Source organism: Sinohyriopsis cumingii, chromosome 10, assembly GCF_028554795.1.
Source record: "Sinohyriopsis cumingii isolate HCF-2022 chromosome 10, ASM2855479v2, whole genome shotgun sequence".
Lineage (NCBI taxonomy): Eukaryota > Metazoa > Mollusca > Bivalvia > Unionida > Unionidae > Sinohyriopsis > Sinohyriopsis cumingii.
In genome coordinates this window covers 98,969,702-98,992,565 of record NC_142970.1, presented here as the reverse complement: position 1 = coordinate 98,992,565, position 22,864 = coordinate 98,969,702, and the positions used below count along the sequence as shown (strand labels likewise).

Here is a 22,864-nt window from a genome sequence, read left to right as displayed (position 1 = left end):
ATTGGAATAATGTTTCAGGATTTTCAAGTTCTAATTACTAATGAGGTTGTCATTGCCTTGGCTATGATGTACAGATGGGATGTTCTAGTCCTCGACGATGCAGTTGACATGATGAGCGCTAATAGACATGCAGACTATGGGCAGTTCATGGTAAGACAGCACGGAAGGCTTTGATCTGGAGGGATTCGTACCATACCCTCTTGTTGTGTCTGGCTGATACGTGACAGATATCCGGATGCTTTTCGAAGTACAGTAGCTTCATCCCCTCTACGCTTGCATGAACTGAAACACTTGCTTGCTTGTACGAATTGTCTTCCTTGTACGAATTTATTAAATTAATCCAGTGAAACTGAGTCTTTGTTTTATTTGTAACTGCACATAATATTGCATTACACAATTATGTTTTCATACATATTATTTGAAACGTCAGAACATTTCTGCCCTATACACAATGCTGGCAAAAAGGGCATACACAATCAATATAAAACGTTTTCAGCAATTGCAGATACAACAGTTTCAACTGCGGATATTTACAGAATACTATATAAAGTATAGCCTGCCTTAGAAGAGGTCTCCATATATCATGCACCGTTCCATATTTTATGTAGCTAATTGTATAAGGGAGAGTTCTCCTCCACCAACCTATTATAAAATCGAGCGATCTCCTTTACCAAAACTTCAGTTGATATGTGCCAGGTTTTTACTAATTCTCATGGGACGACCTTACTTTAATTTTAGTCTCCAATTCATACAATGTTTGTCCTCAAGTAAGGCGATGTGACCTTTCTGTATAAGCTTCCGGATTAACATTTTACTGGATCAGTTTTAGGTTCAAATATATAAAAGGGTATGACCAGTTCAACCTCAAACATGTATTATTTGTTCTACACGTTTACATGGCAGATGACCTTTAAGTGCACTCTGTTATAAAGAAACCTCTACCCATAGATATCTAACCCACAAAATGCAATCACCGAGTGCAAGGTCGATCATTCGGTCATATATATTTTGGGAACATTACAACGACAATCAAGTCATTGTGCGATTATATTAATAATAATAAAACAATGTGCTTTCAAACATAAGAACAAGACATTGACAAGTGAGAACAGTTTCTACGTAAACATTGGCCTACCTGTCCAACAACAACTTCCCCTTTTCAGTATCGGATGCCAGTTCTAACTCCTCCGTCAATGCTCTCCGTCAAACTGGTCACAAAGACGAACCCTTGATAGGCTCCGTTCGGTTTATCCGACAGCTTTTCGACATTAAACTTAGTCCTATTTGGGCCCAGTTCTTTTCCCCGACTGCTTCTTCATCCCAAACACAAATATACCATGATCACTTTCTATAGTGTTCTCAATACACATATTTTTGACCCACATGAATAAACGTCACATTCAGCCATTTGATATTATGGTTACATTTTACGATATTGTACGCTCGTTTTGTTTTTTTATAAGGTAATTTTGCAGACCCATTCATTACTTTCATGCTATTTTTTTCTGTAATAATTTTTTTATTTTGTATAGTGTTTGCTAGAACATTTCATGTAATCTATGTTGTGTGTATGCAAACAGTTTTTATATATGTATGTGTTAACTTGATGGTGTATTACGCTTTCTAAAAGATTAAGCGCTCTATTAAATATATATTATTATGTATTATTAATATTTTCCATATAAGTAGGTTTGCTTTTGTATCTTAATTTGATTTTTAGTGGTTTTCCTGAATTTGACACTGCATTATGACTAACAGTCTATATGTGACACAAGTAATGGAGAACAGTGGCTACAGCTTATATCCGAAGACTAGGATACATTATATCAAACGAAATAAATAAATCAGAATACATCCACCGACTTTAATTGCAAGAAATGAAATCAAGAACGAACAACACTATATATGTCTCATACAATTATTGAAAATTGATGGCAATTGATCGCTATTTGCTACTGTTAATGAGACAGAAACAGATAGCTGTATCAGTCTATTTATTTTACATTTGACAGGGTACTTTCGTTCATTCGCAATTAGACCATGATATCCTGTAACATAATTGTATTCACTGAATCGCACACACACACACACACACACACACACATATATATATATATATATATATATATATATATATATATATATATATATATATATATATATATATATATATATATATATATATGGGTCCACATACCAATAACACTATAATGAATTTTAAAGATGATTCTTTGGAATTAAACTTGAATCAAGTTCATGAAATGCAGTTAAATGCCTGATTGTTTTATTATATTAGTCAGCTTAAAAATAATGTTTGGAAACGCTTTTATTCCTCTTGTTCGGTGATAATTTGTTTTATTTATTATCTGAGACAAACATTGTCGTTGCCAAGTTTTTAATTTATCTTTGCATAACATTACTTGCTGATCAGATGACAACTTGACTTTTATATGTGACGCCAAACCCATTTCGTAAAGAAAAAGAAGCTGTGCCTCATATATATATATATATATATATATATATATATATATATATATATATATATATATATATATATATATATATATATATATATATATATATACTTTGGCAACAAAGTTTCAGCAGATGGTGACTGTGAGGCAGGGGTTGTATCAATATTGTTGAAAGCCGCCAAGACGATTGCCATGCTAAATGGAATATAGAAATAAAAACAACTCTCCCTCTGGACAAACTAAGAATCAACAAATTAAATGAACGCTGCATCCACTTATTTGGACCTGAGTGATGGAGAACCTCCCAAGCCATCGGTAACTATCTGGACTCATTAGAATCCACGTGACTTAAACGAAAATGAACAATTCAATTTGCGTAATATCCTACAGAGGGACGAACTCATGACAACGTCAGTGCAAGGTTTCTTTCAGACGAGGTACAATAATTCAGGTGGAGATGATTCCAGACAGCCTGCCCAAGATCCCACTAAGATGGACACCAAGGTGAAGAGTGGAAACGGTATGTACAAAGGAGACCTGGAGGAGCTCAGACAGGGTAATCCGATATGCACATGAGCTGTCCGTCAATCAGCAGACCGATATTATTGGAGACGACTCGTAGATGTCTCACGTTCTACGACGAGAACTGATATATCTAGAGATAGAGTTGGTTGGAGATAACAAGACAATTACATTAAAATCAATTATTCTTATTTTCGGTGTTTTGTGTAAAACTAATGCACGCAAATAACACGAGCATGATATTTTCAGGAGCGCGTTGAAGGCAATCGTCTGATACAAACAAAACAGAAGAATAATTTGATAAAGTAGATTGTGTTGATTGTTGTGATTAAACTTACTATTGCACTGACCATTTTAGTTAGGAGTATATTTTGGTCTTCTGAACATACATGTTGTCTGCAAAAAACTGAAAGATACATCATACACTAGTGTCAGTTAAATATATTTTACCTTTTTGTTTACCCTAAAAAGACTTGCAAAGGCTAGTAATGCCTGAACATGGAGTCTTACTCTTTTAATAGAGTACTAAATGAAAAGTAGGTTCTTTAATTTTACAACACGTCTGTCATCTTTGTAGAGTATAATGTAGATGCGTATTTGATTATTTGTCATGTGAATGTTAACAGTGAGACACTGTTTGTAGTTCTGAAAGCCGTTTAAAACAACCGAAACAACTTCACGTATAAAGACATTCTAACCTTAAAAACAAATCACGTTATTTTGATTCTGATCTTAATAAAAATAGTTTGTCTTTAAACGTGCATGCTTTAAGAATGTTTTCCCAGTAGTGGTAATCAATTACTGTATATCGCAAGCTTCACGTTTACCATGTTCAATTTGCTTCTGTGTAAATATCAATGATATAAACACTGTGAAATCATTTCCATTTTAGCACTGAACTATTACTGAACATGACTGAAATATCAAATTATATAGACAGGATATATTGTTCTGGACGAATGAGTCCTGATTTCAATTTCAACAAAACTGTACAAAACATCCTACCGATTGAAAGTATATATATATATATATATATATATATATATATATATATATATATATATATATATATATATATATATATATATATATACTAACGTAGGATTTTATTGTTACTATCGTTCTTATTCGACCTCGAATAGTTTAATATAATTTTGCTTGAAAGGTGGCGTTTTCATACCATTTTAGACCATAAGCAAATCTTATAAGCCATACACGTTGTTGTTTTTTGTTAAGGCGTACAATATATATTTTGATTTCAGTAAATACTTTGAATCCTGCACGTACACACACTAATTTACAGTTCCAAATGTCATCCACACTAGCGGATTAGAAACCTTCATTTTAATTTCTGCAAATCATGTTTATTTTTATCTGTCTGCGTTTTGCTAAGACTGAAAGCATAGAATGTTTTAGTTAAGGAGCCAGTAGTTGTATAATTGTTTGTGAAAATGAAAACAAAATTGCATCCCAAGGTCTTCTGTCGCCTTTGAATTTGTAAATTCTTGATATAAATGGATTTATTCCATTGTGATTGTCTGGCCTTTTTCAAGTTATGTAAACCAAACTACGAAATATACATGACAAATAAAATACCATTACATGATATTCAATTCATACTAGAGCGGTCTGGCAAACTCAAATAAATATTGCACTTGTAAATATATATATTTTGTTTCTTTCAGGAGCCGCATTCACCATTATGATGCTACTAGCCCATCTGAACAGTTGTACTAACCCTTGGATTTACATCGCGTTTACTTACAACTCGTGTACCAGTCTGTACAGTTTCCTCCGGAAACGAAAACCGCCAAATAATGATAGAAGTTCCTCTCAAACACACGAGCTACATCATATACTTGTTGAGAGAACCAAGTGAATGTGATCAGGACATGTGCTAATCCGGGAATACATCAGACTGAACATTTTAATTCCGTCTTTGATGTTCTGTTGAAATTTGTCTTATCTCGATTACGACATGAGCCTATAAAGAACAGAACTCTACAAACATATACCTTTAATATGGTAGACGGGTTTTCTCTTAGAAAAACAAGATCTCAATATATTATTGTGTCATTCATTAGGGAGTGATATAATGATTATTACACTGATTGGCAATAGTGTTTATCCATATATCTAAATGCTTAGTATTTATGCATATTATAATCTACATTTATGACAATTTATAGAACATAATCATATTGCATTAATATGTTCCGACTCTTGTAGAAAACACATTATAAATTAGCATAGACTTAACTTACAATAACGACATCGGATCATATGACATACCTATTTTACCAACATAATCTAGGTCGTACATAGAAGTTATAAATATGTTCCTTTCGTAAGTTCCAGTTCCCTATATCATAGCTTAAGAAATATTAATATCCAACAATAAGTCAACGGTTCATGCATGTCCCCTCTGACTTCATAATCAAGTGATTTATTCTGTTTTGTAAATCGTATTTCTCCACTTTTAACTTCTTCTTCAACGGCTTGGAAAATGACTTTTTCAAAAACCCTTATTAAAATAATATCCGTAATATTTGTATATATGTGATCAAGTCTGAAATCGATCATGTAATTCTATCAGGCAACCATCAAAATCTGGATATATTAAGTTCTGCTTTCTATATATATTGTTAGGGTCATAAACAAATATTACGTCTATATGGTCTCAAACCAAGTAATATCAAACGGAAACCAACAGGTATTGTAAAAACGTTGAAATGATTTTCAGTTTCGAAGTTAAAGATGTAAATTTAAGGGGAACTTAACAGAATGGTGAACTACATAAAACATTTACTTACACGTTCTGTTATACCTACAAACTAGTGTTCAAAATGATTTCCAGATCCCGAAGGTGCTAATTTACCAACATTCTCAATTATCACTATGACATTGCCCAAACACTTCTAAATTCAAAATGCAATGCAAATGAATTTACAAATATTAACTTAAGTACAACATACAATCATGGACAAAAGTAGGGTATATAACTATTTCTTTAGAAAATGACAATAACCTGAACATACAGATTACAATCATGACGACAGGTAAGTACACGCTATAAATGCATGTAACAATTTGACAGGTCATTACAGCATTGTAAACATAAGTATTGTAACACTTTAATTTCGAAATATGGCTCCCGTGTGTATACTTGACGCCAATGCACAATGTCTGCGTTGTTGCTCTAATCATCTAATCACTCCGCCACAGAATCCTCCTGCCCATACATAATCTACCTCCCATAGCATCAAACAATACAAACATAGGTATGATATATAGTAACGACAATTTTGCATGCCTTCATTTCTGTATTTACAAATTCAATCATCATTGTGAATTTTAATATGTAAAGAACATTGCAAGGGTTATTGGTGTTGTAGATGGAGTTTTCTCTTTTCTAATATATGGACACACAGAGATAATTGCTGCGTTTTGGAGAGATGAGGCAATTATTTGGATTCCTTAACTGCACGTTCAGTACTTTATTTCCATATATCATTCCCGGGATATGGAATTTATTTGGCAGCCGACTTGAGGTGATCGGAATAGGATATCGAATTGTTCTGATTGGTTTTAATGGCAACTTTTAACATATTATTAGCTCTATCGTACTGGCGAAGTATGAGCTAAGTGGCTTTCCCATGGGTGCATGGAGGCAGCCGACATTGTTTGGCCTGGACTGATATCGATCATACGACCAATGAACTACGAGTAGGACACTCTTCCAATGGAGCCACCTCGTTTACCTGTGCAGGTTTCAACAAGGACCCGTGCGTTACGCGATTAACACTCGTACGGCTGAGCTACTGTGATTTTATAATAAGAAAAAATACATGACATATGAAATATTTTCTTAAGCATTTATCGAAACTTAATTGCCATATTCACAGACGTATGTAATACCAATATTTGTTCCAAAGTTATTAAAAAGCGTAGAGCAAACGAAAGAACAAAGCATGTGTATCAAGGAGAAATGTCTAAGCCTACGGAAACAAATATATTTGGTGGCAGCCAACGTTTTTCTTTCTAACCTATTTTCTACACTTTCTTGCCTTCTATTTCTGATTCAACCACCATTATTGCTTTTAATCAAAGTATTTCAGTTTCAAATTGTCAACAGTCTTTTTGTTCCAAACACACCATCCTTATTTGAGTAATCTCCACTGGTGCCATTTTGTTGTTCATAATTATGGCCACAACAGGTAGGCTTATTGCTAAATCGTTTTATTTAATGTTGAATAGTAAAGTCAACAGCTCAACACCTCACTCTATTTTCCTAACTCTGCGTACGAATTATTTAAAGTTAACAGCATGACCTTTCAATTTGCTTATGTAATTTACAAACATGTCAATTAATTTTCCGATGGATATAATATGTATGGTTAAAATATGTGATGGCATTGATCCTTATGATGCATACGACTATTAAGACTATTGGATCCCAGCCAATGTGGGTATGTGAGAAAGCTTGCCAGTAGCTTGTCGTGGGTCGGTGGTACTTTCTGAGGTTTTCCCGGGTTCTTCCTCCACCATTAATACTGGCCGCCATGTATGGCCTATCGTGTGCTGAAAAATGGCGTTAAAACCCCACAACAACAACAACAACCATTGGATCCTGGTTAAAAAATATTGACTATTCCTTCCAATGCTAGGTTTCCAATCGTGATCAAGCTGTATTAACATCTCCATGGTTATTTACTACTCAGTAGCTTTCTTGACGCTGCAAAATCAGAACGAGGTGCCATTACTAACAGCAACGTAAGCAACAGTTCTAAGCACTTTAAACTGACCATTCCTGAGTTTCTGTCACGAAAGGTTGTACGAATAACACTATAAATTATTCGTGCATTAACAGATTCATTGCTGAAACGTTCCGGAGTGTTAAACCAGCATTTGTCTTTTTATTAGGATCTAGGAGTATATTCGCAAAAATCGTACTAATCTGGAAAGAGTCACGTTCAGTTAATCGAATGCATCCTACTGGAATTGAAAACAATGTTGTTTCGATTACAATTGTCATTTACATCGACTTAGGGAGAAAAGTACAAAGAGCTGTCATACGGCATTTTTGTTGATGATCATCCAAATAAGTTGACAAAAAGCACCTTAATATGACAAAATCGAGAAAACTAATATTCTAGAGAAAGGAATTATAAACTGTAAACTGTGTTTTCGCAAACTCTACGTTTCGTTTTCTCCTTCAATTTGCGTAAACATGTAATCCTATTTCTGTTTAAGATCACTATTCTCTGTCTTGTAAATTGTGGAAATACTATGAAGTGCTAATAATAGTATGTATGAGTCAATTTCTTGACATATAGAACTAAATCTTCTCAAGCTATAGGTACATTGTCTATGCTTTCAATGCACGGTTTCAATTATATTCTGTTCTTTCACCTTGCCTTTTTTCATGGCATACTATATATTGTGATATGATAACGTCTATATATTAACCTTATAAGTACACAAATGTTGCCTTATTACATTATGCTAATCATCGCAAAATAGTATCGAACTACCCCTTACGAGGAACAGGTGAGTTCAAAGTCATGCTTACCTGTTGCACCGTTTCAAACATTATACAATTTGTATCTACAAACAGATGATCTGATTGTATATTTGTATTTTTGTTGCAATCGAAAAAAAATCTTTTACAAAAAAAAAAAAACAGCTATATGGATGGAAAGCAAATGGCAGTTCACACAACGAAAGACATAATGTTTGTTTAGATTTGATCCAAACTTCCCTGGCTCAATTAGTTATCACCAGTTTTCACATCAGTATAAATTAGAGTACGGTTCGACAAATTAGAATTTGGATACATATATATCTGTTACAACCAGTCAGACATATACTTTATTCACATCTTCAATAAGAAATTCTTCAAAGTAGGGCGGCTATAACAGATGATGTTCCGAATATTCTATGTCAACATATAGAACTTAGTTTATGAAATTATATACGTGAATATATTTTGTAGGCAAGAACTTTTTAAACAATAACGTATACAGATATTGTAAGAAATGACATCAAATTTACTTTTGTTGATAAAATTCGAAAGTAACACCAATATTTCCTTTCGTCCAATCAAAACTGTCCATGAAATTATAAATTTGTTTTTCGTTTTTTAATCTTTTTGGATTTGAGACTTTAGATAATGGGCAATTAGATAAGCTATTAGATAAGCTATTAGATAATGGGCAAGGACAAGAGCAGTCTAGAAAATGTCGATTACTACAATGATCATTTCAGAGCGACATACAAAATGCAAAGTAAACAAATATAAACACAGTCAATAGCAATATAATCTAGGGAATTGTCGCATTCGTAATAATTAGAATAATGAAGTATATTCTCTTTAAGAACATAACAATCACGGCGTATATCATAGCTGGTTCTGATTTTCTTCAAAATGCCTTTCTGATGTTCCAGTACCTATCATCACCTCTGAAGTGATTAATAAACGACTGAATGCCAGTAACTTGGATCAGATGATACTATCAATAGTTCTTGTGGAACCCTCATGAGTATTTTAGCTTCATATTTTGTCCACAAAATACCTTTACAGCATTGATCGGGATCAAACTGACGAATGTAACATCAGTATGAGTATAATTAGGGAAATGGATCTGTTTATATTTTTCATATCTTTGTAAGTGTTAATTGCTCCCGTTAATCATGACAGGGTCGCTTATATCTATACATATATAGAGTTAAATGAATAATATCACACAAACATTTCATGCTGAATATATTGTACTGGTGTACAAACCATTTTCCGTGCTAGATGATACTGATAGGTGTAAAGGTTTGTTCCATACGATGACTAGAAAACAGCGGCATGTAAATATAGGTTACGTATTCTGAGAACCAAGCATTTGTAACAAGTCTCCATCTCTTAACCTTACATTCGTGTGTGGGGATTTACAAGCGATTAAGTCAGGACGAATGGTCTTGTCAGAATGCATGTCATTTTCTAAAAGTATAATGTCGTCCGCATGCAAAACGTTGACCTAGTCATTGAAAGTACACATACTTGTGTGCTGATACGTTAAAAGATTATGGCTAACACTTCCATAGATATTGAAGCGCGAAGTAAACGTTTTCCTATATTCCTGATGAAATTTGCATAGGAAACTCTTTCGATGTGGTGTGAAATTGTATTTAGTCAGCTGGACCCTGATGTTAATTCCATATGCATTGCCTGTGGCTTCACGTTAAAGATAAATCAAAAGAGTCGCCGTGATTTGGAGGTAGTCAAGCTTAACGGTCCTTGATGGTGGCATTCCAAGACGCGTGAGTTTCTATGTCCGCAAACGAAAATATCTTGTTTGGCACTGGTATTATATTTAATTGAGAATACCCACGAGAGCTTGCCGAAGCAAGAAATGGACTAGATTACAGGTTACATTCGTCAGCCATGCTCTAAAGTCTCGAATGTACGGGAAAAAGGACCGACATCCGTTACTGACCAAGAACTCCCGATCCTGGAATCTACGTATAATCGAAGAGAATTATCATATTGCCGGACAAGAACAAAATTTGATAAAAACGGGCCTACGGATTCTCTGATACCTTCTTACTTCATCATGTCCCGCAAATGTTCTTTTGTTTATTCATATAAATCCTTTAGAATTTTTCTCTGCGGCTGCTTAAATGGTGTGTTGTCTGTTAATTATACCACATACTCATTAACGGTGTTATGACCCAAGTGTGTTGGTACCTTCTTAACATCTGCTTTGTAATTTAATCCGGATCGTGATCAAATTATATGCAAGATAGGTGTAAGTTCTCGTAAACCAACACACGCCATTCGTTTCTTGTAAGATACCGTCGGTGTCTATTTTCTGAGGATCCAAGCTTCGCAACGTATAGGTTTGGGACCAATTATCAAAACCTTGCGGATAGATTAAAGACTAGCATAAACTATATCTTTTGGCATGCACATGCACCATCATGCGGCAAATCTGAAGGCTCAATCTTGCGTAGTTTTATTCTTAGTTGCTCAAAGTCTTTGATTGTATCAAACTTGTGATGTGTAGGATCCTTCAGTCGCATGTCCGTTCATTCTAGTATTTAGAACGAAGCATATCGTTTCTTTTTCACTGAGTGATGTAACCTTTGTCAATGGCTCTCTGTATAATCACTTCAAGTAGACACTTCAGCCTCTAAGTATATAACCGTTACATTATACTCTTCCATGTAAATACATTTCATAATACTACTTCTAGTTTATTAATGCTTTCAGTTGTCAAAGCCTCTTGTCCTATAAGCAAAAAGGGTATGAACTGCATTTAAACGTAGCACTCTTCTTATGGCCTGGGTAAGGGTACACTCCGGATACATCTTGTCTCTGACAAGGCAGTGGACTATGTACTGCCACTTCTCCCTTAGCAACAGGTTGCTTTTCGGAGAAGAAAACACTTTGGTTACTGGACTGAGGTGAAGAAGTTGATCTGAGCTGCCGCGTCAGCGAACATCCGCTCCATATTTGGGATGCTCAATCCTATAAACTCCCTGATTCCTCAATATTTTAATGCATTGTCTCCTTCCTTATCCGATGGGTCAAAATAGGAAGCATGAAAAGGAGGGAAACAAAATGGTTATGCGCGATACCTTCGCGAGTAAGGTTTTTGCTTTTTAAAACAATACGAGCAATAAAAACCTGAAGAACTTTATTCCAAATTACATCGGGTGTTAAAGATACTCAGAATGATCATACTCAGTGCATGCCTACAGAGTGTGCAACCAAAATGGCTGTTACTATTTGCTCACGCTAGCATGGGAACGTACCCATAGATGTGCATAAAAATAATAGAGTGTTAACATCCTTTCCCAAAAATAAATACTAAAATGTGTTTCAAGGTGGTGATAACATTGCAACATTCCAATTGAATGCGAATATGACGAATTCTCCCTCCCCCAAAACACAAGATCTGTTAATGTTTCATAACGTAAGGGTCAAAATCTATTCCCCAGGATTCTATAACTTAAACGTCAGAACGCAATCCGAATAAATGATGAATATCTCTCACGTAATTGTCATGAGCTTCCATTCCCAAGTATAAGAATATACGGAAATTAGTCACACTTTCATGCAGAAGAAAGTCAATGTCACGCAATCAAACGATCTCAATTGACAATATTTTCAAATAGAATACAATGTACGCCAATTGGAATTTTGTTTTAAAAAAACTAACAATTGAAAACTTAGTGTATAAAGGCAGTGAAGTAAATATTTCTGGACACCAGTGTTCCATGAGAAATGATTCTATTCAGGAAGCCTGTACACATCTTTGGAATCAATATCGCACTATTAATAGTCGAGCGTCTTCGTCAGTGAAAATAAAATATGACATACAACTGTAACCATCACGATACCCAGTTGCTGTTTGCACGGTCCTGTAACCAAAACGATACCCAGTTGCTTTTCACACAGAAACAACCAAAGTTCACACAAGAACACTAGAAGACAGAACATTTTTACTAGAGAGTTAAGATGAGGTGACAAAAATCCAATATATTATCAAAAACTAAACATGGTGGGGAAAGAGACTTCAAGCTTTTCTCTGTTAATTATGCAAGAGTTATCTACAATCAGATAGGAGCAAAATATTCCCGTTCTTCTTAAAATGACTGTGACCTAAGAAATATGTTTAGAATACCCATAGGAAAATAAAATATGTGTGTGTTTTGGTGTGGGGAATAAATGTAAACGTAAAATATACATTTGTTAGGAACAAAATGTTTGTTTCATAATGTCTGGTATGACGATACTTTATTGATTAGACTTTATGTTCAGTATTTGGCAAACAAAATTGACAGTTGCTAAACGAGCAGGCAATCGATGAATGATGCAAATATTTTAACAGGAACTGGTTGTCTTTGGTGAGAATAGATAGTGCTTTTAATAAAGATTGTAAATGTATCATATGTGGTTGTTTTCCTTTTATCATTGACCTTCCTAGATTTTGTTGTTGATGACAATATTAGTATATAAGTATGCACTATCGGGCGATGATTTTGTTGATGATTGTAATCGTAGATTACGTGGTTTGAAATATGTTGTACAGTCTAACTCTAAATTAATTCAGTTATTTGACGTTTGGAAGCAAACTGATGGCCGTGTTGGAAGTAAAATAATGGCGGGCGGTATACGCCCTGTAGACACTGTGGATGTAGTTTAATATATTGTATTGCCCTTTTGTCCCTTTGCGGTAGTAAACATTACATTTTGTAAAAGCGAAATGTAATGATACAGAATTTTACTGCAAAAATATTAATATGTATGAATCCTAAATCCTCCAATAGTACAATCTTTACGTTTGAAAAATATGTTTAAGTGATAAAAAGGTCAAAAGTAAAGTATTATATGATATGACGACGTTTTCTATTTTATTTTATGATATACACATATATAAAAGGAGAGATAAATATCATGTTTAAGGAACTAAAAAAAGATATTTCCCTTCAAGAAGTAGACAATGTTAAGCGATATATTCTTTTTTCTCTATATGTTAATGATTGCGGTAGGTAGAATGTGCCCTGCATGGCCTGATATTGCCATATTGCAACTTTGTATTCTTTAATAAATAAATAAACCATCTTTGGTTAACACGGTACGCGTGCACGAAACCCGAACACGTTTTAGTTCCAATGCATAAATAATAAGTATACACAATGCCATGACAACATATCCCCGCTGATATAGTGGCGCCTCTTGGAAAACAATGGAATGGCTCCTCACATAAATTATCTGCCAATAACACTCTGCACACGAAATCGGCTCTTACATTTTCCGACTTTAGAACTACCTTTATCCGGCAACGATATGGCCGAGTTAATGCACAAAACAATCAATCTTGTGTTGGCGACTTTTGCTTTATTTAAATACATGCGAGGCTGATGGCCCGTTTCAAGGACAATTTTCCCTCAGAACAAATACGTGTGAAATTTGCACCACACCAGATCCAAGCACTCCTCGATCAAGGGGTAGGTTTTCTCCCGAGGCGACACGGGATGGGTTTGTGCATCTACTCTTGTTATTGTAGCACAACCACTCAATCCTGTGCCAGGTACATCAGTTATCAATACACGTTTTATCTGGTTCTGGCGATTTCATGATTGGTAAAATGATTATTTTCACTAAAAAGTGTTATATGTTCTTTCCTGACAAACCCGAAAACACTTTAAAAGATTGCCATTTCATAGCTAAGTCTGTCAGCGGTCTAACTATACCGGCGAAATTTGCAACGATTTTCAAACAATGTGGCACTTCGCAGCTCGTGACAATCGCCATTAAACACATAGGCGATAGACTCCGCACACGAAATATACTAGTTTGATCACTACTCTAACCGCTAACATCCCTTCTGTCAAGCCATGCATCAACATATAATAGCTGAAATAGCCAATATATATACTGCACAATCCGATATGCAGTTCACCTAACGGCTATCATGATAAAAGTCGTTATTTATCTCATTTGATTAAGTTTTCGACACTGATAACTCCTTTTCCTACATAAAAAGGTATATATCGCAACTATTCGGCGCTTCAAAAACTCTTGCCGTCCACGAACCATAATAATGAGATGCTCCTAAAAACTAAGTTAACCAGTACTGATACAAATCATAATCTGCCCAAAGTACACATATGTTACTTTTATTATATCTCCGTATAATGAAGCTAAAGTCTTAACAGCTTTAGAGTGTAACGTAATTAAGGGCTAGCATTCTCATTACCAAACAACTCTACGCTGTTTGAGTGGAAGCTTGTTATAATTAGGGCTTAATTAAAACTTGAAAGTGATGACTAAGATTCAAATTAAATCTTGAAAATAAGACGACCTTCACATAAAAGCTCCAAAAGGAATTCGTTGAGTAATTAACATAATACTTACATGCCGCAGACAATTTCGTCAAGGCTTATACCTTTGAATAAATAACGTAAATAGAAACTTAGTTCATATTCAGAAATTCTTGTGAACGTCATAAATCAGTTCAGAAATAGATGTGAACGTCAAACCTTGGATTGAGCAATAAAATATGCCTAAGGTTTATTTTAAGCATTGAACTACCATTAAGTCAGTATTCGGGACGAGTATTAGTCATTACAAGAAAATGCTTACCATTAGAAAAATCCTTTTACATTTTATTATATCCAATCAGAGAGAAAGACGAAGTTCAATGCTACTGTCAAATACAAAACATAGACAAGACAAACAAATAAAACAGAAAAACGGTTATATTTGCAAAACTTTACATGGCTGTTGCTACAGGAGTCAAAATTTTAACTGTATTATGTTGCAAATATTTTATTTCAACTTGTTGATGACAATGAAAAATAGTTATATTGATCTAGAAATCGATGAGCCATAACCACATCTGTTATTTGATGTAAATTTATGTAAGCGCAAATTATATCCCGGCCGTGTTTTACCAAAGACTTATAATTTTTTTTGCTAGCAACTGCCTTGCTTGGAAATCAGCATTGACATGTTAATGTTAGGACTTGTCCGCCTGGTGTCAAGTGACTAGGTGGGACATGATGCTAAATATCTACGTCCTGATGCCCTTGTGCTAGACATCCCTATAAACTGCCACACTGCAGACATTGTAGCAATATGACTGAGCATTTGTTAAAGCTACATTAAAAATCTAAATCACACACATACACTGTTTTGGAGGTCAGAGGGAAGATGACTATCGGGAAAATGTGATGGGAGACACTCTTGAGATTATAATGATATGGCAAATACTTGGGAATTTGTGATGCCGAGCAATTGCAATTTTTTAAAGCTAAATGTTTACATTAAAACGGAATTAGCATAAAAATAAAATGCTAAGTACATTTACAAATCTCTGGAAACTTCTATATGCTTGAAATTTACGCCTTGTTTGGTGGTTTAAGTCAACAGCATTCCTTCACATTTAGGACTGTACAACATGAGTTGTCCCCCAAACCAACCATTAAGTAAAACAAAACGAGGATACTTTTAGCGTGGATCACCAGGAAATAGCCTAGTTCTCCTATGATACACGACATTCAAGTATGGCCATAACGTGATATTGAGAGATTAATACAAGAAGACAAAACTTTCTAAATTGGCAGGCTCAAATACATATTTTCTTTAGTCTCTATGCAATATGTACAAAACTTAATTGGAACGTTTTCCTTTGAGTAGCTTACATACATAAATAAGTACGCGTGTGCATAAATACATACAGAACGTGGCTGAATGACTAATTGACTAATATTGTAATGGTGCTTATGTCTTTATGTTCTAGTTCAAGAATCAACCACACTCATATAGTGTCAAAGTGATATTAACGTTTGTTTCAATGTAAATACAGAAATTTATTCGATAACAATTGTTTCAAGCCTTATAAAGTTTCCGAACAATATAAGAGAATTGCCTACTTCTTAATGTGGATTGTTCAGCGATATAAAACAGTTAGATTCTATTATATATGGCTCAATAAAATTTTCTGTTCTCGGCACTATATACCATCTTAACACCTATCTGCAGAAAGCAATTAGAATATGTTAAATGAATAAAGCATAAGCCAAACATAGAGCAGTATATAGTGCTTAAAACGTCAGTTCATATGTATCTATATTTGATATACGTACGTGATACTAACGAAATCAGCATTACTGTATCCGGTTTGCATCAAAATAAGTCATCTGTATATAGCATACAAATATCATAATTTCTATCGTATTAAGTGAACTCTCTAGTATGGAAATTCACCGAATATAAAGTCAACTACATTTATTATTCACATGTAATCGTCACCTAGTATTCAGACAAAATCCCCCCGCTCACTATACAAGGTGTAATTTTTCTGCCAAGTTGTTTTTGACGAGCACAAAATATCGGCTTATTTCTGTTCTACCAAACAGTGAAAAGTGAGTTGTTCGGATAAACGCTCTGATTGGTACCAATTACAGCATGCAATGGATAAGAACATAACACAGCAATTAAAGATGGAACGTATACCTAGAGTTTATGGATAAGAATGCAAGTATATCTCGAATAATTTCACTAGATTTTCGAAACTGGAAACTTTGGTTTTGCGGTAAATTATTGTCATTAAACACTCTGTACATGTGAAATTTCTCGCTGTAACTCAACAGTTATAGTGACATCACTATTATTTTCCTTTTTTATATATTAATAAATATTCTTAAAGTATAAATGTTTGCTGTTCGAGTAAAATGGCTTTTTGTTGTTAATTATTTTTTCTTTTATATTATTACTAAATTGAAATAATGTCAAACGATTGACCCAAAATTTGTCAATACCATTCAATTTCTGATTCAAATAATTCCATGAATATGATTGGATAAGCTACTCATTAAAATGAAAATGTTAACAAATCATCATTCTGGATACGGGGTTCTCTTAAACGTAGTATTGAATCATTTTGAAGGACCGCAGCTTGCAATCAATATAGTGCTGATTGATACCAACAATACGTTATTTAAACTTCTAGTTTATTCTTTATTTTGTAATTCAAAGACCATGTTAAAGGGGCAATCTAATGACTAAGTAAATATTGCGACAAATCTAAACGTACTCTGTGTTTTCATTATAGTTCGCACTACTTGGAAAGAGAACATTTATTTAGGAATGCCGTATGACATAAACCGGACAAAATAGAATTATCGTTGAACGTTACCAGCTCATGTTAGCTACAATGTTTCAAGGCATCCTATCTGGGATATTTTGACAGTTACCAAATAAAGGACACCGGAGGTTAATAACGGAATGGCTGTTAGTTTTGTTTGTGCTAATGAGGAAATTAAAAATTTAAGTAATATGCAAACACAAAATTGTCATTATTTTACAAAGGAGTAAACAAACTTTGTCAGACGCAATGTACAGCACTATAATATATCATCAACATTAATTTTTCCGAACATACCAAATAGCAACATTTTCCATGAATATAACCATAGCAAAGGCAATTAAATATCAAACACTAAGACGGTTAATAATGGGCGCGACATGTTTTTCGTACAGTGTGAAATAGAGGTGCAAGGTGTGATATTTTCAGTAGCATTATTAGGTAATCTTACTGCCTCATAATTTTGTTCCGGATGAAGAAGAGGTTAACCCGCATTAATCGGCTGATGGTTCACTCGGCTACGGCTGATCTCTTTGTTAATTTTGGAAGTTTGATTCCCTAACTCATGTGGGACATCATCTATCCCTTCCAAGGAGGCGCGGTTCTGTGTGAAGTGGTTACATCTCTTTAAGTGGCAACTGTTTATGCTGCTTCCTATATTCTAGTGGTCATTGTCATTGACCGTTTTATCGCAATATGCTACCCATTTCTTTGTCTTACTTGGCCGAATAGGAGAACGAATAAAACTGTAGGAATAGCCTGGATATTGTATTTCTTTCTAAGCATCCCGCAAATGATTATCTTTTCAATGCAGTGGACGTCGACATTGTACTCAACAGTCTTCGTTTTACTCGTTTACATTTTCCACACGCTAATAATGACATACTGCCATGGCAGAATGTGTGTGGCTGTATGAAGCGGCGGCCGCACTGGATATCAGCTTGGACAAACAACGAAACGTGGGGACATGCCTATGACAACAAATACCTATTGCAGTAGTATTACAAATTATTATCAGTCCTAGATGATAATTCGTTTCACACTCTGGTAAACGACGAAAACAAATGAAATACAGAGGTCAGCGGGACGTGCGAGGATGCCACTGCGAAGCTGGAGATTATTAAATTGACCATGACTGTCGTCTGCAGCTATTTCATATGTTGGTAGCCATTTTTCATAGCTCAACCTTGGTTGGCGTAAGACGAGATTGCGCCAATTTCAGGTAAAGGGAATCACAATAATTTCATGCATTTGTTTCTTTCCCCGTATTTTTCTCTTTGCTTTTATTATGTTCATCCACGAGTGAATCTACTAATTTGAATAAATCAAGTGCGACAAACTGATTTAACACGAAGTAAATCAGAATATCTTAAAGTAAACGTTTCTTGTTTGATATTTGTATAATTGTGTTTTCCTTGATTATATATATAATATTATCATATATGTTAGATAATTTTTATTTCGTACTCTACGGATATTCGAACCCAAGTCCGCTGGTAAACGGCACACATCGCCGCGCCGGCACACACAAGCCCATAATCCCTCACGACTAACCACACATCACCAAAAAATGTTACTTACTCGGGGATATATGCATTAGTGTGTAGCAGACACACTCGCTTGACGACCTAGAAATTAATCATCTACACAAATTCATACCGGATTCCTATGAAAGAAATCAAGGTAAATAGAAGTATAGAGAATTATAAATATCTGCCAGACAGGACGGAAAGTGTTTTCCCTAGATTCTATAGAAGAATGCTAGATAATAGTAGGCAGAATTAACATTAAAATTTATATAACCAGTATGAAAATAGTATTTGTATTAAAATATGTCTACCTAAAGTTAATTAGTTGATTAATTGTTTCTTGACAAGATTCAAAGATGCTCTTAAGATAAGTAACAGAAAAGAGTAAAATACTCCAAGGTTTGTACAATTTTACAAATAATGTATTTCCCCAGCATACACTTACGGTATTGCGAATTCCCAAAATAATCCAAGATTTACAGTCACAAGTCATAATAATTGAAAGTCCTGAATAAAATTTAGTAAAAGTCCCCAAAAAACTCTAAAGACTGAAGTCGCTGACGTATCTCTTGTAGGTATTAAAGTGTTGATGTGTCAACAGTCTTTTGTTGAATCACAGTAATATAATTCCAGGTTTGAATTCAGTATAAATTCCAGAAAATGTATCTGTCTCAGAATTGTATCATAGCACGTTTGCATATCTGGAGCAAATAATCTCTTGAATTAAATAATCTGAAGAAAATATAATTCATTCCAACTGATCAAAACATAATACAACTTGAAAAATGTTAGATGTAAGCGCACAAATGATCATTTCCTCACAATTGCAAGATTATATGTTTCTTTACTTGACCTCTGCTCACAATTGGCATTTTCTATATAAAAATTACCTAATGTAATTTAACCTTCTAGAATGATCATGATGTTTACAAAATCAAAACCATAACCTAAACAATTCACTTACCAAAGTCCAAAACCCTGACCCAAATAAACATATTTACTTCTGTTAATAAAGATTCTGATATTAAGCCCATACACATAAAGAATAATTAAACTCTCAATTAGTTGTTTACAACGACTGAAATAAAAAAGTAAATCAAGTCAAGCAGAAATGAGCTGAGTTTTGGACAAGGTCAAGTCCATCATACAATGTACGTTACAAAAGCAGGTAATGAAATAAAATAAAATAAAACTAACAATTAAATTAATTATACATAACTATATATATATATATATATATATATATATATATATATATATATATATATATATATATAGTTATATATATATAGTTATATATATATATATATATATATATATATATATATATATATATATATATATATATATATATATATATATATATATATATATATATATATATATATGAGAGAGAGAGAGAGAGAAGCTATCCGAATAACACACACATATACAGACAGATGTGAGCTTGATGACTGGTTAGGAAAATTATTTTAACCGAAGAACTACCACTTAAAACAAAAGTAAGATTATTATCAAAAGCTCGTTAAATTAAAATATCAATTTGAAGATAACTTTTGTGCATGTTAGTAAAACCAATTTCTGTGCAATACTCTGCAAATTATTTTTATTGATTGATTCATTTTTCAGCATCGGGCGCAACCTGTCTGGAAGCGAATCATACTTTCTGAACAATGTCAGAAGTATATTTGAGATAGGAGCATCAACAATCTATATTGATATCGTTTTCATTTATAATTGTTATGATTCCAAAACGAATTTCCAACCCGTCATTAATCATATGTATTACCCGTTCTACGACTCAGAACACACTCTTCGTCAACAATTAACCCAAATAAAACAATGCCAGATGACCTTCACAGAGAGCTGTATTTTAGGTTTTATATTTCTCTGATTAATTCTTTATCCCATTTTGTAGGGGCAATAATTCTTGTTTTTATCAGGAACACATCGTCTGCCCTTGCCATTACGTTTTTACCAGAGAGGGGGAAATATGCACAAATTGATGGCCACGAGCTATAAGATCAAGAGTACAGTCAGAAGTGTCTAAAGTTTTGATGGGATTCCAGATTGTAATTTTATGGATGTAACAATATTAATACCATAAATAAATTGCCATCAACCAAAGTAAAGATGTTCACCATTGGATATAACTAATGCTGTTGGGGTGGGGTCAAGGGTTAACAGATCGTGGTCACAGAGACCCATTCTAATTGATCAATACATAGTTATGCGTATGGGCCCAACAAGGGAAACTAGCCGATCATATTGAAATGGAAAAATATATTTTCTGTTATGAAATCGTGATTCTCTAGTTAAACATATTGGTTTAATTTACTACTTAGAGAACTCAGCTTACTCTCACAGCAAATAGATCTCAGATTAGCAATTACTTATCACTAATTAGCAAACGGAGATCTCGGATTCATAAATCGTTATCTCAGATTAGAAACCAAGCAATGCAGATATTGTCACTTAAGTATTTTGTATTTAACGTACACTGTGGATGAACATATTTAAAAGTTACGAGGACTAACCTTTTAAGTGACGCGTTTTCTTTTGTTCCTTAATCGCTTCAACTTTCATCGCGACGTAATACGTTTTTTATATACAAGAAACAATGACATATTCTTAGCAAATACAGTAGCAAAACCACGTGATGGTACTATTTCAAGCATAATTCAACGCATGATACTTGAAATGTATAATTATATTGTTTGAAGCCATTAACACCTGGTCGAAACTTTTCATTATTTCCATAACTAGTTTGCACTTTATTTCACATTGTGCTGTTATGAACCATATCCATAACATGAACATATCATTTGAGAAGATTATACAATTGTTCTGTGTTCTGTTCTTACATCTTACAAATTGTAAATCAACATCTATCTCAGATATACCTCAAACAAATCTAATACCTTGTCCACGCCAAACAAAGAGTGAAAGTCAAAGTTGGATTCCAATGTGATTGGCTTGAGTGTCAAATGCATTTCCTGAAAGATATGGGATTTTCTACACGATAGAGCTTTTAAGCAGACATCAACGGACACCATAAATGATAGTGTCTCTAATCATTACATTCAACTTATCTATATAGGTTCAAAAAGCTCCTAATCTGCATAATGTCTTTAACTTATATCACAGCGAACATAACATCTCCCTATAAGGCTCAATAACTTTTCACTTCCTGCAGTTATAAATCTCTCTCTCTCTCTCTCTCTCTCTCTCTGAGGTCTGAAGTATACATAATTTGTACAAAAAGGACCTCCAAATTGTGTTAGAGGTTCAATTTCACTTCAGCGGCAATCTATTCCTTCAAAACAAAACAAACAAATAACAAGAAGCTTCTTTGGCATTAACGTGTTCAAAACACCCAGGAAAAATAGTATTAATTAACTGTTTTGTTCACATTGCTGCCAACTTGTCTGAAATGTGTGGCCAACGCTTCACTATGAAGCATTAATTATGAATGGATCATCTAATGTTTTACTTTTTATGTGTACTTTTATTGCATAATATGCGATGATATTTTAAACATAAAGAAATAAGACACGTGTGATTGAAACACAAAACCGAACTGACCTGCAATTTAAGCCAATTCGATTATTTTGAGGTAGTCTAATATTTCACTGTGTTACCAAAACTGAAACATTCTTTGTTATTTCAATTTGAGATCTGTGGTTAT

At 34.0% G+C, this 22,864-nt stretch overlaps 1 protein-coding gene across 2 annotated transcripts in view; it reads left to right on the top strand.

The window, feature by feature from the left end:
- LOC149790713 (cephalotocin receptor 1-like) overlaps window positions 1-8,617 on the top strand; it is a 67,129-nt gene extending 58,512 nt beyond the window's left edge. Inside the window, exon 3 of one of the 2 annotated variants that reach the window (XM_089972761.1) lies at window positions 4,682-8,617. In XM_089972761.1, the coding sequence (XP_089828887.1) occupies window positions 4,682-4,875 (194 nt within the window). In that variant the 3' untranslated portion in view covers window positions 4,876-8,617. Of the gene's footprint in view, window positions 1-18; window positions 293-4,681 lie in introns of those variants that run through there. The other variant, XM_089972762.1, reaches the window with a different exon arrangement.
- The last annotated feature ends 14,247 nt before the right edge of the window (window positions 8,618-22,864 follow it).